This window comes from Spermophilus citellus (assembly GCF_964194105.1).
Source record: "Spermophilus citellus genome assembly, chromosome: 11".
Classification (NCBI taxonomy): domain Eukaryota; kingdom Metazoa; phylum Chordata; class Mammalia; order Rodentia; family Sciuridae; genus Spermophilus; species Spermophilus citellus.
In genome coordinates this window covers 121,274,742-121,290,858 of record NC_138192.1, presented here as the reverse complement: position 1 = coordinate 121,290,858, position 16,117 = coordinate 121,274,742, and the positions used below count along the sequence as shown (strand labels likewise).

Genomic DNA, 16,117 nt, shown 5'->3' with positions numbered 1-16,117 from the left:
CTCAGCGCTCCAACCTGCCAACGAGATTGACTGCAGGAGAAAGTGCTTAAGGGAAGAAATGCAGGTGCTGGCAGTCGGAGGTCGCAAGGTGGGCTGGGGGCAGAAAGGGCAAGGCACTGGCGATGCTGGCCCTCTCCAGGACTCAGAATGGCTCCTCCCTCTCCTTCCTGGGGCAAATAGCTGCTCCTACCTATGACAAAAGTTTCCTCAGGGGCCCCACGTAGGCTTGGAGATAAAAATACCCTCTGTCCCTTGGCAGCTCAGTGGTGCCTGAGGCAGGTCAACCAAGGGCCGGTCACCTCACGTGTGAGCAGCCCTGCAGGGGCTGCACAGGGAGTTTCCGGGTTCACAGAATAGCGATACCAAAGACGTCCACTTCCTAATCTCAGGACCCTATGACATTATACACCTGCAAGAGGGACTTTGCCAACGTGATTGATTTACAGATGACAAGAAGGGACAGGCATCTGGGTTATCTCAGTGGACCCAATGTAACCACAAGTGTCCCTCTAAGAGGGAGAAAGGAGAGTTGGAGTCAGAATGGGAGGAGGAGATGCCACAGTGGAGGGACCAGGAGCTAAGAAATGCCACTAGGCTCTAGAGGCTGGAAGAGGCCAGGGATGGGCCCTTCTCTAGAGCTTCCATGGGAATGCAGCCTTTGATTTTGGCTGAACTTACCCTGTGGCCCTGCGCAACCAGTTTGGACTTTCAAGGGTGTTCTACACAAGCAGGAAGTGGGAGTAAAAAGGTGAAACAACTGCAAAATCCTGCTGTGGGGACCTCTGACTCGGAGCACGGAAATCCCACTTATCATCCAAAAAACACTGTGAAACAAGCTTGTGACGCTCTGACCTAATCCCATCTTACTTAGACCTGGTGTTATTGGGCTTTGGTATGGAGACACTGCTAGCCCTTGGTGACCACCACCTGACACAAAACCAACCATGGAACCCATCAATCTGCCAACGGGCATAAGCTCTGGGCACTAGGAGCGTCATAGATTTGAATAAGTAAAAAATTAGTTTGCATAATGAAAATTAGGATTACAAGTCTCTGGAGCTTTTCTTCTGGCAGTACTTCTAATAATTACTGAAAATTTTAAAGAACAATTTCTAATAATCACTGGGGAGCACAGAGAACATGCTTTTTTTTTTTTTTCTTGCCCAAACTGTAGTCTAAGCAGAGAACTGAAGTAGTGACAAAGTATTGAAACATCAAGAATCCAGTGAAGTGGCTCACACCTGTAATCCCAGCAGCTCAGGAACTGAGACAGGAGAATCACAAGTTCAAAACCAGCCTCTAAGCAACTCAGTGAGACTCTGTCTTTAAATAAAATACAAAATAGGGCTGGGGATGTGGCTCAGTGGTTGAGTCCCCTGAGTTCATTCCCCGGTACCAAAAAAAAAAACAAAACAAAAAAAAAAACCCAAAAAAACAAAAACAAAAACAAAAACAAAAAACTCCAATGAAACAAGAAAACATGGGAAAAATAGAATGTATTTATTGAATAAATAGTAAAATTGACCTAATTATTCTTTCTTTGTTGATGACTCCCTGAAACAAAATTAAAACACTCAATAGGAAAAGAAATGTTTTTAACACTTACAATGGAATTTTTGAAGAGAAAGGAAAATATCCTCCCCCCCCTTTTTTTTTTTTAAAAAAAGAGGTTTTTCATAAACATGAATGTTAAAAGAATGAAAGTTCTTTCTTGGATGATAAATAAATAAAAACTGTCAAAAGCAATTTAATGTAAAGTCATCCAGCCAACTGTATTTAGCAAATGACATTTTTGGAAAGGAAGGGCTTGCACACAGTCTATTCTGACAATCAATCTTAGAGAATTAATCCAAAGATGAGAAACTCTGGAAGAGGAGGATTTTTATTGCTGCATGATGAAGGAAGCAAAATAAAGAAAGACCGCTTCAGAAAATTCTGGTGGGGTCATAGTATGCAATGCTAACCTGCCATTAACCCCTTTACTTATTCAACAGTACTTACTGTATTGGGTGTCTACCACATGCTAGGTCCTATGCTCGGCATGAGAGAGATGGCAGGGGACAAAACACAGACACCCACACCTTTCACAAACTTATACACGTCCCTGGAGAGGTGGACAACAAAGGACCACCCCACATGCTTATATATGGACGTGTGACAGTCCAGGAACCCAGAGGGGCCTCACACTGACAGCCTTCTTGACATTCTCAATTCTCAAGGCCCTCCCATTTTAATTTGCACCACACACCAACAACTATGCAGTTATGAAATACAATACAGCAGGGTAAGAGGGACAGGAAGTGCGGAGGGGCTGCAGATTAAGATGGGGAGGTCGGGGAGAGCCTCACTAATGTGACCCTGGAGCAAGGATGTAAGGAGTCCTGGTATTACTAAGATTACTAAGACTATTAAGATTCTAGGGCTGGGGTTGTGGCTCAGTGGCAGAGCGCTTGCCTAGAATGTAGGAGGCACTGGGTTTGATCCTCAGCACCACATAAAAATTAATCAATAAATAAAGGTATTGTGTCCACGTAGAACTAAAAAAAAATCTAAGATTCTAGAAAATGCATACTATATTTTTGTTAGTGATTATGAGTAATATATATATATATATATAATATATATATATATACACACACACATACACACACACACACACACACACACACACACACACACACACACACTGGAGTTTTGGGGATTGAGGTCAAAAGCCATGGGAACATCCCTAGAAGTTGCTCTTCCTCTCCCATTCACCACATTAGTGCATCATGAGGGCTTCACCTGCAAATGACTCAACCAATCTCACTTGGATCAAAGTATCTTCCTTCTCTGATTTGTCAACAGACCTACCTGCGCAGGTTATCTGCCTCTGAACTTGTCCCTTCTCAGCTATCACACAGCAGCTGCCATGGGTCTCTTGAAACCTAAATCAGATTCTGTATCTTTCTGCTCAGAATCTTTCATTATCTTCCCTCACCCATCATCCTCTGTGGCTTTATATCCTGTCCCCTCTCCTAGCTTACTCTGCTCCTACTATTGGTCTCTTGGCCATCTCTATAACACAGTGACTCTCACCTCAGGACCTTTGTGCATGCTGTTCCTTGGGATACTGTTCCAACAGGCAGCCAGTGAGGATTCTGCCCCTGACTTCCTTAAGGTCTTTGCTCAACTGCCACTTTACTCAAATAGGCTTTGCTGGACAAAGAATAAATAGCAAATCCCCTCCTCCACACACAATAACTCCCCTCCTCCCGTCCTGCTGATATTTTTCTGCAGACCACTTTTGACTTCCTATCATGTTACATATTCATTCATTTGTTCATCTCACACAGGCATCAGAATATAAGTTCCATGAGGGAAAGCATTCTGATCTTTTGCTCACTGTTTTATATCTTCCCCAAAGCACTGTCTGGCAAGTAGTAGACACCATAGACAGTAATTTGAGTGAATAAATCTAATTAGAGTGAAGCCAGGTATGTGTATTATTATTATAACTATGTAAAAACATATACCTCTGAGAATGAATCCAAACATTATAATAGCTACACTGAAGGGCCAGGATAGAGGGGATTTTAAAATTCTCTTTTCCAAATTTTCTTTAAGGTAGTTGCACAATATCCCTATTTTTAAAAAATTACTATTATTTGCTTATTACAATGAGTAAGTATGATGCCCTAGTGCACTGAATACTCAATACAATGTTCTCATGGAAGAGTTTTCAAATCGGCTTCCTGGGTTTTATTTGCAGTGATGTTACAAATGCAAATGAGCAGATAAGACTCTATCTAAACTTCTCAAGAAATTAGTAGCTTTATTATTGCAAATCCCCATAAATCAGCCACATTTTGAAAAATAAACTTGTTATGAAGACCTCACATGGTACCCTACAGTGGTTTGGAATAAGTGTCCACCAGAGTTCTACTTGTTAACAGTGTGGTTGGTCACAGCCTATGGTGCCACAGGGAGGTGATGGGACCTTTAGAAGGTGGGCTAGTGGAAGGCAGTTCAGTCATTGGGGATGTGCCCTTTGGAGGGGATATTGGAACTCCAGCCCTTCCTCTTCCACTTTTTTGGTTGCTGGCTGCCATTAGGCAAACATTTAGCCATGATGCACTGCCTCAACATAGGCCCCTAAAGCAGCTAGGCCCACTGACAATGACTGGAACCTCCAAAACGGTGAGCCCAAATAAACGTTTCTCCTTTATAAGTTGATTATCTTAGGTACTTTGTTACAATACTGCAAAGCTGACTAACAAAACCCCACAAATATATACAATGAAAAATTCAACATTTTGCTTTAGAAAAGTTTTAGATTTATAGAAAACTTGCAAAAAGTCTGGGTGTTCTCATATAGGCCATATTCAGTTTCTTCTGTTATTCACATCTGATATTGATATGCAACCTTTTCCATAACTAATGAACCAATGTTGATACATTATTACTCACTAAAACTCATGCCTTATTCAGGTTCCCTAAGTTTGTTCCTAATGCCCTTTATGTGTTCTGGATCCTCTTTAGGATAACACAGCACGTTTAGTGTCCTATCTTCTTGGATTCCTCTTGGCTTCTATCGACTTCTATTAAATTCTTGGTTCCTGGAGGCCAGGTTTCATCACCAGTACCAATGTCTTCTGAAACAGGACCTCAAGTAAATGTCCAATTGAATTGACCCGGTTTCTATTTTAAAATGTCAGCTGTTTGATTGAATGATTGACTACTTACTTCTGAGTGGCATTATCTGCCTCTATACATCTATCCCTCCAATATTACCAATAAGATTTCATTTTGTCCTGATGTTTTATGCAGAGTTTTATTTATTACAACTGTCAGATCTATAATGCATGGCTGACTTCAGGTCAGCCTCTGCCTGGTCTTTTTGATTGAGATGCTACCTGTCTTTGAATAGCAGAAGAGTTGGTTGAGAACCACTGTCACTGTTAGCTGCACCACCTTGGACTGGTTACAGAAATCCTCTGAGCCTCTCTCATGGGGCATTTGTGAGGGTTACTGAGACCAGGTGTAGGAATCCCTGACATATACAATAATAAGCATTAACAGGGGCTGGGGACTATTCTTTGTGTTGTGTGCACAACATATTCAACCTTTACAATAGACTTATGCAGTTACTACTCTTATCCTTATTTTATAATTTAGAAAACTGATTGCAGAGAAAGTAAATAGCACATCTAATACTACACATAGAGTGAGAAGCAAGCCTAGGATCTAGACCCAGGACTATCAAACCACACATTATAGGACTGCTTGATCCCACTACCTTCTGTGCAAGAGAGCTTTTCCTCAACCTCAAACATTCTTCAGATGTTTGACAGAGGGAATGTAAACAAAAGATTGCCCAAAAAGGCAGCCTCCCATTTACTAAGTTCCTCAAAAATTAAACAATTCAGCACATAATGTGTAGTATGTTCAAGGCAAGAGCAGGGAGGGTTCTTGCAAAGTTAATTCAAATACTGAGTTCCTTGTTTCTGACTCAAAAAATCCCTTCAACACATCTTTCTTCACAGGGAAATTCTAGCTCCTACATGAATAACCAAGTTTCATTACTTACTCCTGTAGGTTATATGATGAACACTGGACTTTATGGTTCATTGGGACAGAAGTCTGTGGCCTATATCACTCAAATTAACACCTCTTCAGAAATGTGATACCTTCCTGTTGCACTAGTGAAATCCCCCATATGACACCTTCGAGTTCTAAAAACTGAGCAAATAGCCCCAGGATATAAAATAATTGGGGTAGGCTATGGTGGCCCATACCTGTAATCCCAGGGACCCAGGAGGCTGAGGCAGGAGGATTGAAATTTGGAGGACAGCCTCAGCTACCTAGTGAGGACCTAAGCAACTTAGCAAGACTCTGGTTCAAAATAAAAAAAATAAATAAAATAAAAATGGCTGAGGATGTAGCTCAGATGTCCCCAAAAATAAAATATTTAGAGATGCTGGGTGCCCCTAGAAAGCTATCCAAACACAAAGAGTAAATTCTAGCATTGCTAACCAAATTCTGGCAATTGTTCATGACCCTATCAACAAAATGTATTATTCAAAAAAACCTTTACTGGCCCTTTTAAGGAGAGTGCAGCACATTACCCTGAACTATAGAAGTGCCCATGGGTAGGAATAATTATTTTGGTAATGCTGTTTGCTGGCACTAGATAGGAGTTGGAAGATGTTTCTGGTTTTGATTTTATACCTGATTTTGGTATCAGCTCCTGACTTTGGTATGGTCCTCCACCGGGGATGATTTTGTCCCCAGGGAATATTCTGGACTCTTAAAACTGAGAAGCAGGTAGAGGCCAGAGATGATGCTAAATATTGACCATTCACAGAGCAGTGCCCACAATTAAAAAAAAAAAAAGTTACCTACTGCAGAATGTCAAAAGTGCAGAAGGGGAGAAACCCTGGCCTATGGTGCAATGTGTCACTGAGTGAAGCTGAAAAATGTTAAATGTTTTGCTCAAATGCTTGCTATAACTAAGCATACAGGACTTGGAGGTTGCACATGTCCTAAGACCTGGGCCGGCAGGAAGAACAATACAAATCAACACTTGTCCCCCTATTTCTGTGCTTCTCGGTGTTTTGCTTTTACATTTTGTCATATCAGCATTATGTTTCTTCTCAGCACAGAGCCAAGGCTCACAGCAAAGGACCCAGCTTAACACCATGCATAGAACACACTATTCCAGGCTCCTCACAATCATACAGCTAAAAGAGGAAGAGGACCACAGGAAGTGATTCGATATAGTTAGTGCTGGGTCACTGCAATATTTCTAGGCCAGGGAAGGGCCTTCTCCTGATGCCCCATCAACCTGCCTGTTCTGATCACATCCACCATCGCAAAATGAAATACCCAAACAACAGCAAATGAGAAGCACCCCCAAATCATAATTATGAAATCTGAATCTTGGAAAGTCAGTGGTTTTTAACAAGCTTCACCTAAGGTCTCTTGAACTTAAGAAAACTATGATAGTCCCTTTTCATAGTATAAAAAAGTTATTTTTAAATATCACGGGAGCTTTATAGGTATTCAGGACTCTCTCTAAAACTCTTATCTGTACATTGGTAGTTTACTGGTTCCTTTCGGTCCTTCCTTTACCTTTGGCTTCCTTTCCATCCATTGATCCTTTCCAGAAACATTCCCTGGGGCATCTTGCCGTCTTTTGCAGAGAATCTGGACAGAAAGTGGGAACATCCCCTTCTCCTGGGAATCCTGAACCTTCCAAAGCCATCTTCTTTCCCTTCCTTGTTGTTTGGGTGGGTAGGTGGGTGGGTGACCATTCCTCCTCACAGAGGGAGGCCCAACCTGGGGAAACAGGAAAATGGAATTTCCAGTTAGGAATATCTGGGCATCACCCCCAAGACTGTCCCTAAGCCCACCACTCCCAGTGTCCTCCCTAGTGCTCTCCAAAGAAGCTGTACTTCCTGCTCACCTACTCATCTGGGCTTCTATTAGTTTTAATAAAATCAAGAGTTGTCCCATGTTATTCTTCAAGTTTGGGGCTCTCTGCATTTATATACAAAAGTTGAAGTGGACCAGTGGGAAAAGATGACTGACGTCAGTGGCTAGGTTAAATCTGGACTTTTGACATTTTGTGAACTTCTTTGACAACTTTCTGTCCACTCTACCTCTGCGGAGGCCTGGGCACCATCGAAATAGCCCCTGGGTCTGCTGCTATGGTCAGTGTCAGGAAAACAACAAGACCCTGCTCCTGTTCTGTTTTACTGTGTCTCCTCAAATCTCAGGAAGCGGTATTTAAGAGGATGGGGGCAAGTACTGTTCCCCTCCAAAATTTCCTCCTAACAACGAAAGGAAAATGCCACCACTCGTTTCCACCCTGAAGGCGCTCTGAAGGGCTTCATGGTTTCTGCTAATAAAAGCGCAAAACGTAAATGGCTTGGTGATTATTGGCTTTCGCCCTTGGACAGAGAAATGAGATCACCAAGGGAAGGCAACGCTGCTGCCAGGCTGCTGAGGCTGTCGCTTCCCCTCCCTGCGCGGGCCCCGCATTACATCACCGGTGAGCTCTTGCTGGTGGGGGAGAGGAGGCTCCGCTAGGGACCCAGCCCCAGACAGGAGGATAAGCAGAATAAAAAAGAAGGATGGGAGTAGGCGCGTGTTGAGGAAGAGGGAAAAGGAAAAACAGGTCCAGGTTTCCCACCATCAACCTGGGGGGAGGGGGTGGTTGGCACCTACAAAAACGCAACATCCTTAAACAGCTACACCCCCAAATGCATTCTCGGGCCGCCTCCCAGCCGCCCTCTACTCCCATTTCCAAGTCCAACAAAAACCGGTATCCAAAGCCAGAAGAGCTGCCTTGAGGGGGCCAGAAGGGACCGCAGAGAGGCGCCGGGGGACAGGGAGGGACCCGGGCACTCGCGTGGGGGCGGAGCGGGGCGGGGTGGAGTGGACTGGAGAGGGAGGCGGTTGCCGTTGCGCCCCCGCCCGGCCCAGCCAGCGGTGCCTCCCCCGCCAGGCGACAGCAGTTAGAGGGGGGGGAGGCAGAAGCGCCTCCTCCCCGCCTGGAGCCCAGGCGGCAGCGCAGGGGGAGGAAAGCGACTCACCTTGCCCCCAATGAGGGGCGGATCATGCCATGGCAGCGCCAGCAAACGACAGCGGTGGCAGCGAACAGAGCCCCAGCAGCAGCCCCGGGAGCCGGGCCGGAGCAGGGGGCGCGGCGGCTGGAGGCCGGGACCGCGGGGATAGGAGACCCCGGAACGCCACCGCTACGGCCCCAGGCCTTGCACCTCTTGAAGACTACGAGTGCAAAATCTGCTACAACTACTTCGATGCGGACCGGCGCGCGCCTAAGCTGCTGGCGTGCCTGCACACCTTCTGCCAGGAGTGCCTAAGCCAGCTACAGCTCCGCGCCGCCGCTGCCGCCGCCGCCGCCGCCAGCGCTGCGCCTGAGCGCGCGCAGCGCCCCCCGCCCTGGCACGATCCTCCCGGAGCCATCGCGTGCCCAGTGTGCCGCCACCGCACGCCGCTGCCCGACAGCCGCGTGCAAGCCTTGCCCAATAACACCAAGCTCGCCGAGGCCTTCCCGCTAGCTCTGCGCGCGGCTCACGACCCGCTACCCCAGGACCGCCTCCCGCCGCTGCCAACACGCCGCGCAGAGCCTGCGGCACCCCAGCCGCCTGCCCCGGCCCCTCAGCCAACGCCACCTGCGGAGGACACCGCCCCCGGACCTCGAGCCCGCCCGGGTCTGCGCGCCCCGGGCGCCTACGACAGCTGCCAGAACTGCAAGCGCGCTGCGCTCACCGCCGGCTGCGTGTGCGTGGTTTTTTCTTTTCTCTCCATGGTGGTGCTGCTCTTCACTGGCCTCATCTTCGTCAACCACTACGGTGGCGGTGGTGGCGGGGGACCCCCCGGAAGCGGAGCGCCCCCTGGCGATGCCCCGGCGACTGGGTCGCCTTCACCCTCGCCTGTGGGGCCCATCTGTCTGTCGGTGGCCAGCATCTTGGCGCTCTTCTCAGTCGTTGTCACCTGGGTTATCTGCTGGCTCAAGTATCGGCCCGAGGGTGCGGCCGCCAGCTCGGCTGGAAGCGGCGGCGGCGGCCCGAGGACGCGGGCAGCGGCGGCACCCGGCGGCGCACGGAGGAGCGACACGTAGCTGGGCAGCACACTGGTCTCTATGCCTGCACCGCCTGCCTCGCGCAGCCAAAGAGGAGTGGGCCTTTGACTCAGTACACTCGAGCTTCTCCCTCTCCCGGTGACCCTAGGACGCTCCAGTCGCACCGTCCCCCACCCTCAGCCGCCTGGCTACCAAGGTTTTCTGCTCACGGACTTCCTACGCCCCACCTCCTTTGCGCAGGGTCTGAGAGGAAAACTCAAGGGGCAAGGATGCTAGTGAACCGGCTGGTGGGGCGTTCCTTTTTCCCTTTCGTGCACCACCCCATCATTCCAGAGTGCGCGGCCGTCCCTTCCCAAAATCTGAGGATTTACAATCAGGAGGAAAGAGGAGAGGTCCCCAGTCAGCCCTCCCGAAAGCTGATTTTCTGGAGGCTGGAACTGGAGAGTTTCTTGAAGGGTGCAGGTGAGCTCACGTACTAGTCCATAGCGGTTGTGAATGGCCTTGAATTGCCCAAAGGAAGAATGAGAGAAGTTAACGTGAGAGAAAGGTTTTCTTGTTTCCCGGCGGTCCTGGAAAGGGAGAGATCCTGAGCGCTGAGAGTAACTTACACTCCCCGGGGGCACAGCTAGGGCGTGAACGTGGTGGCTACTGGACTTAGCAGCTGTGGGCATCTGTGCGTTATTGGGCAGGTGCGTAGCACGCGTGCGCGTTCAGAACAGTCGTCCGACTCCACGGAGATGGGACTGCGGCTTGCAAAAGGCAATGATCCTGCTACCCACCTCCCGGAGTCTGGAGCAGAGCCCAGAAGTCCAATCTTCTGAAAGCTTGCGGTTGTCTTACGGTGTTACTTGCCAGGAAGTCATTTCATCTTCTGTAACTGGACTCAGGGAGTTTAAAAAGCCTGATCTCCCTTCTCTCAAAACTGACTGACTGTTGCCCCCACCTGGAAGATATTGAAAGCTATTCACGAAGAATATAAACTACAGGCTTCCCCTTTCCCGTCTTTTTTTCTTAATTTCATTTAAAAAATAATTTATTTTTGAATAGATAAATCTGGAAATTTTTGTACATTAAGATTTCCAGAAAAGTTGTTATAAGTGATGACATTTCTCTCATACCTCTGATTCAAATACATTTTGAAATTAAGAGCAGAAAATAAAAGCTTGTTGGTAATTGATTCAAGTTTTTATACTGTGAAACAACATTAAGTGACTTCCAACTGTCTGATAAAATATTAAATAGTGCCCAAAGATGAGGTTAACTGATAGTCTTTCTTTGACTACCAAGACATACATATATATAAGTACATACAAACATACATACATTATACATTTATCAGAAAAGATATTATTTTGAATTTAGCTGTTTGCTGTTGTTGGAATCAGTGAAATATTCACACCTGGCCACATGAGATGGCAAAGAATACATACTTGATTTTGTAACTAAGAAGATGAATTATGAGTGTATGTTGCAGGTGGGTTAGATCCCTTTTTAAGGGTTTAAAAGGTTTCAAATGTATTTTATATGAAAACATTCCCTGTTCCACATTTTGGAATTTGGAATAAGAAAGTTTTCATGTTTAAAAGTCACAGAAGAGACTGAGAGTGCTGTTATCACTCGTGTATTTATGCAAGCTGCTTGCATGATATCTTGATACTATGCTATTAACTGTACTTGAATGGATCATTTGTATCTATCATATGAGTGAAGTAATTTATTGGCCATCAATAAGTGGTCTGGCTGCATTTTAGGAACTACAATATGGTGTGTTATATGTCTACATTGTCTTAATAAAAACAAGAAGTATTTATAGTATTTGTTACACTTATTTCATGGTGAAATTGCTTCAATTTTTGGTGTGGGCTTTTTCTTAAATACTTGTCCCTATCTAAATCCCACTTTCACTTTTTAAATGGGGCTAAGAGAGAAATACTAAGATGATCATTTTGCAGAATTATCTCTGGGGCTTAATAAGAGTCCTTGAAGGCCCAGTAAAATCTGTTGTAGGGGTGGCACATGCCTGTGATCCTAGCAGCTTGGGAGGCTGAAGCAGGAGGATCAAGCCAGCCTCAGCAAAAATTAGGCACTAAGCAATTCCATGAGACCCTGTCTCTAAATAAATACAAAATAGGGCTGGGGATGTGACTCAGTGCTCCTGAGTTCAGTCCCCAGTACCCCCCCCAAAAAAAAAAGGTCCATTGTAGGATTCAGAAGGGAGAAGTGCCCTGCCCGCCTACAATTATAACATTTACTACAACTAAATTCTGTTGTCATCCTTTGTACTTGTTTTCGGTTGAAATGTTTTCAGATTCCAAATACTAAGGGTCAAATTTCAGAAATTAGTTTTAATTTATACCCACATTTTTTTAACCTTTTATTCATCCTTTGTTTTCTTCCATTAAGATTCTGTTTTCAGTCACTTTAGTTGCACAAATGCAGGAATGCATCTACACAAAATACATCATGTATGCACATATCTTGGATATGAATGTTATGTAGTGCATATTATACATATACATATACATACATATGCATAGTAGTAACAGAACGTGGCTTTGTTGATGTAACCATGCATCCATAAACATATGTTTGTTATTTCACTCTCTTAAGCCAGCAACCCAGAAGTCTGTCTAAAGTTATTTGGGAACCAGCTTGCTTCTTCTAGAGTTTATTTATGTCCTACAGAAGTACATCAATGATGCAACTTAAATTATTCCTCGTAAATAAGAACTACATCTTTGAATTGCCTTGGTCACAATAAAAGCCACATTTTGCTTCTTTCGTGGGCTGCCCATGTGGATTTCTTGTAATGAGAAATTTGAATTAGAATACTTTGAAATCAAATCAATACATTTAGTAGCTCAGTACTTAAAGATATTTTTTCCTTGGCTAACTTTACTGTATTGCTAATGTCTGACTTTGTTACCAAAAACTGAGTGACAAGATGGTTGATGAAAAATATTTGCCTGGTTTTCAGTCGTTCTCTAGCATTCAGGTGTCCCTCCTCACTTCCTATTTGGCAGGTTCGATTTACTCATTCTTACTTCATGTGGAAATGTGGGCACACCAGCATCTTGGATTTTGGAAATTATTGAAATACTGAGTGAGTTGTCTGGATGGCTCCTGGTGATAATGGGGTGCCTGCACATCTACTCAGGACTCAGGTCCCCAGGTCCTCATGGTTCTGGTTGTGCCTGCATTCTGGGGCAGCAGGTTAGAGTTATCCTGATGCTTCCATAGGATCTAAATTTCAAGTGAAAGAAATTCATCATGCAGACAATGGATTAAAAACTTGGCCTCTGAATACAATGTGATTCTACCTTCAGAAAGCACTTTAGGCTTGGGGGGTCAAAAAAAAAAGTGTCTGCAGTCAGGAGATGTGTCTGATATTGGATCTCCCCTTACTTGGAAAGACCTTGAGAGGTCAATCAACCTGTTTGAACCTCAAGTTCTATAAATGAGGATGAGAAAAATTATCAACCTTCTTTACCATAAGAGGTTGGTTGAGGATTTGTACCCTTAAGAGAGGAGATGGCTAAAAATGCTTTGGAAACTAACACCCTGTATGCATCTCCTTTTCATTCTGGTCTCCAAGGATGCAATATCACCTCAGAGGAGTCTGCCCTGACCACTCTATTCCCTGGGATTATTTGTTCCCGTTTTACTTCCTTCCTAACCCTTGTAACTCTCTGCAATGATGTTATTTATTTGTTGCTTTTTTTTTTTTCAGCCTCCTAAAACAGAACAGGAAACTTGTCTCTTTGTTCCTCTACTCGATCCATTAAGCCTTAATGAGTTCTCAGCACACAATAAGAGGGCTATTATAGTCTGCTGAAGGAAAACTCTGGAATGAATGTTGGGCTCCCCAGACTCACTCTGCCACTCAGTAACTAATGAGTCCCTGAAGGTCTTAGGTCAAAAATTGCTTTCCCTATTTCATAATGATTTTGGAAAGTTGAAAATTTATACTTATGTAAAGCACTTTGAATTTTGAAAAAAATCAGCACTGCAAAAAGTAGAAGAACTCTTATTGCATTGCATTCAGGGACAGGAACCACTAGAGAGACTAAGAGACGTTTGGCTTCTGTTTCCAATCATTTCTGCATTGTGACATTTAGGGTACATTTATGTACTGTCCCTCCAAAGTGAGCAGCCTTTACATAGTTGGGAAAAGCATACATTGCTGTTGAATTTTCCATAACATTGAGAGAAAGTTCTATTAAATTTATTATCATTTATGGCTCCCTGTTTTATTAAGTCTTCAACCTTTGTCATATTAAAGATTCTTCATATGCGTGTTAATTTTATTGATCTAAAATGAATGTTCTTATTCCTCGTGATCCAGCTGGTACTCTCTATAATAATTTAATTCCCATTAGCTCATATCTAAATTTCACCTTTATTTTTTAGATGCTGATGAACCTTTATTTTATTCATTTATTTATATGGGTGCTGAGAATTGAACCCACTGCCCCACATATGCTAAGCAAGTGCTCTACCACTGAGCTACAACTCTAGCCCTAAGCTTCTTCTTTTATACAAAAAATGGTTAAATTTATGCCATGGAAATTGAACTGCATCCTTGCTAAGTATACATTTGCATTTGTTCATTTGAACTCATATTTTTATTGTATGTTAAATTGTGAGTGTGTTAGAGGAATAGCTAATATTTACTAAAGTAACTATTTTTGTGTGTGGGGGAGATATCTGGGATTGAACTCAAGGGCATTCTACCACTGAGCCACACCCCCAGCCCTATTTTGTATTTTATTTGAAGGCAGGTTCTTAATGAGTTGCTTAGCACCTCACCTTTGCTGAGACTGGATTTGAACTTGTGATCCTCCTGCCTCAGCCTCCCTAGCTGCTGGGATTACAGGCGTGTGCCACTGAGACCTGCTAAAGGAATTATTTCTAAGATCAGTGTTAGAAATGACTGCAGCCAGATCTCAGATTGAAGTCATGTGGATGAATTTATTATAAGAGAGATTTTATTCACCAGGTGTGTTGACAGGTGCCTGTAATCCCAGCTACTCAGGAGGCACAAGAGAAGGGAGGATCACAAATTTAAGCCCAGCCTAGGCAATTTAGTGAGAACCTGTCTCAAAAAAGAAAAAATTAAATAAAAAGTGAGAAGGGCCAGGAAATGTAGCTTCTTTGTAGAATGTCCTTGGGTTCAACCCCAAGTACCATCAAAAAACAAAAACAAACAAACAAAAACAGAAGAGGGAGATTTTATATTAGATCTCTTTTGACCATATGTGTGTGTGTGTATGTGTGTGTGTATGTATGTGTGTGTGTGTGTGTGTATATATATATATATATATATATATATATATATATATATATATATATGTTTGCCTTTGTTTTCTTCCATCAGTGTTGATTCTGAGGAACTGTTCACTTACGCAGACCTAAAGTATGCCAAAGAGAAGCAAATTTGTTTCTTTGATAAATTCAAGATTATTTCTCATTATAAAATATGTTTGGGGAAGTGTTCAAAGTTCCATCTCCAAGCATATTCCTAGGAGTTGGGGAAGAATGTGCATACTTCCTTCAGAAAAACAGTTGTCTTTGCATGTAAAATTGGATTATCTCTGGTTTAGCAGTGCCCTTCTCCATGGGGTTGAATGGGGGGTGTTGAAGTGAGAAGAAAGAGGGTAAAAAAGTCTCCTTCGTTCCTAATATTACAAAACACACCACAACATAAACAGAAAAGAAAGCGTTTAATCACTGCAAAAATTAAAACACTTTTATTTCAACAGTTACAATTTTGGGAACCATGGATTTATTGTCTTCTCAGCTATCTCTTCCAGCAGCAACAATGAGTATTTCTCATCATATGTAAATAACAGACTTATGTTTCTGTTGTGTATGCATTTAGAAATGTTTTGCAGTCAAATTTGAAAGGTAGAGTTCCATTTGACCCATGGTTTGGGGGAAGGGTTAACTCCCAGTGAGAATTAGATAGTTTTTGCCTGGGGAAAATCCATTGGGGGGGGGTGGTGCAACTCTGCAAGACAAATGATTTGTCTCCAGAAGCCCATTATTTATTTATTTTATTAAATTTACATACAGCCAATTTATTTCCTGATGTGAGTTTTAGCAAAGGTTCTCAAACCAGGTCACAGATTAGAGTTATCTGAAGGGCTGTAAAATAATAATAATAATAATAATAATCGATAAGAAAGCACGGTCCCGCCCACAGAGACTACTTTGGTCCAGGCAGGGGAGAAGGAGGTGCATCAATATTTTTTAAAAGGCACCGCAGGTGATTCTTCCGAGCAGCTAAATTTGAGAGTCATTATATTTCACAACCTTTTTATTGAATCGCGACCGTCTCCCTAATCTCACTTTAATGAACTAAATGCCGCCAAGTTGAGTTTTCTTAGAAATTCATTTGGAGAGCATGGGGCCTTACTCGGATTTCGGAAGTGGCCATAATTTGGATAACCGAAGGAGGGCTATTTAATCGTTGCTTTAATCTCTCTCTCTTACACACACACACACACACACACACACACACACACA

General features: G+C 43.7%; 1 protein-coding gene across 1 annotated transcript; it reads left to right on the top strand.

Annotated features, from left to right (window-relative positions):
* Positions 1-8,480: 8,480 nt before the first annotated feature.
* RNF228 (ring finger protein 228) lies at positions 8,481-10,585 on the top strand. Its single transcript, XM_081262050.1, has one exon. It carries the CDS (start codon positions 8,609-8,611, stop codon positions 9,626-9,628), a length of 1,020 nt encoding a protein of 339 aa, XP_081118176.1. The 5' UTR covers positions 8,481-8,608; the 3' UTR covers positions 9,629-10,585.
* The last annotated feature ends 5,532 nt before the right edge of the window (positions 10,586-16,117 follow it).

Bases quoted from the DNA above. Each gene is read 5' to 3' on its own strand.
- RNF228 (XM_081262050.1), top strand. From the start codon at position 8,609: ATGGCAGCGCCAGCAAACGACAGCGGTGGCAGCGAACAGAGCCCCAGC.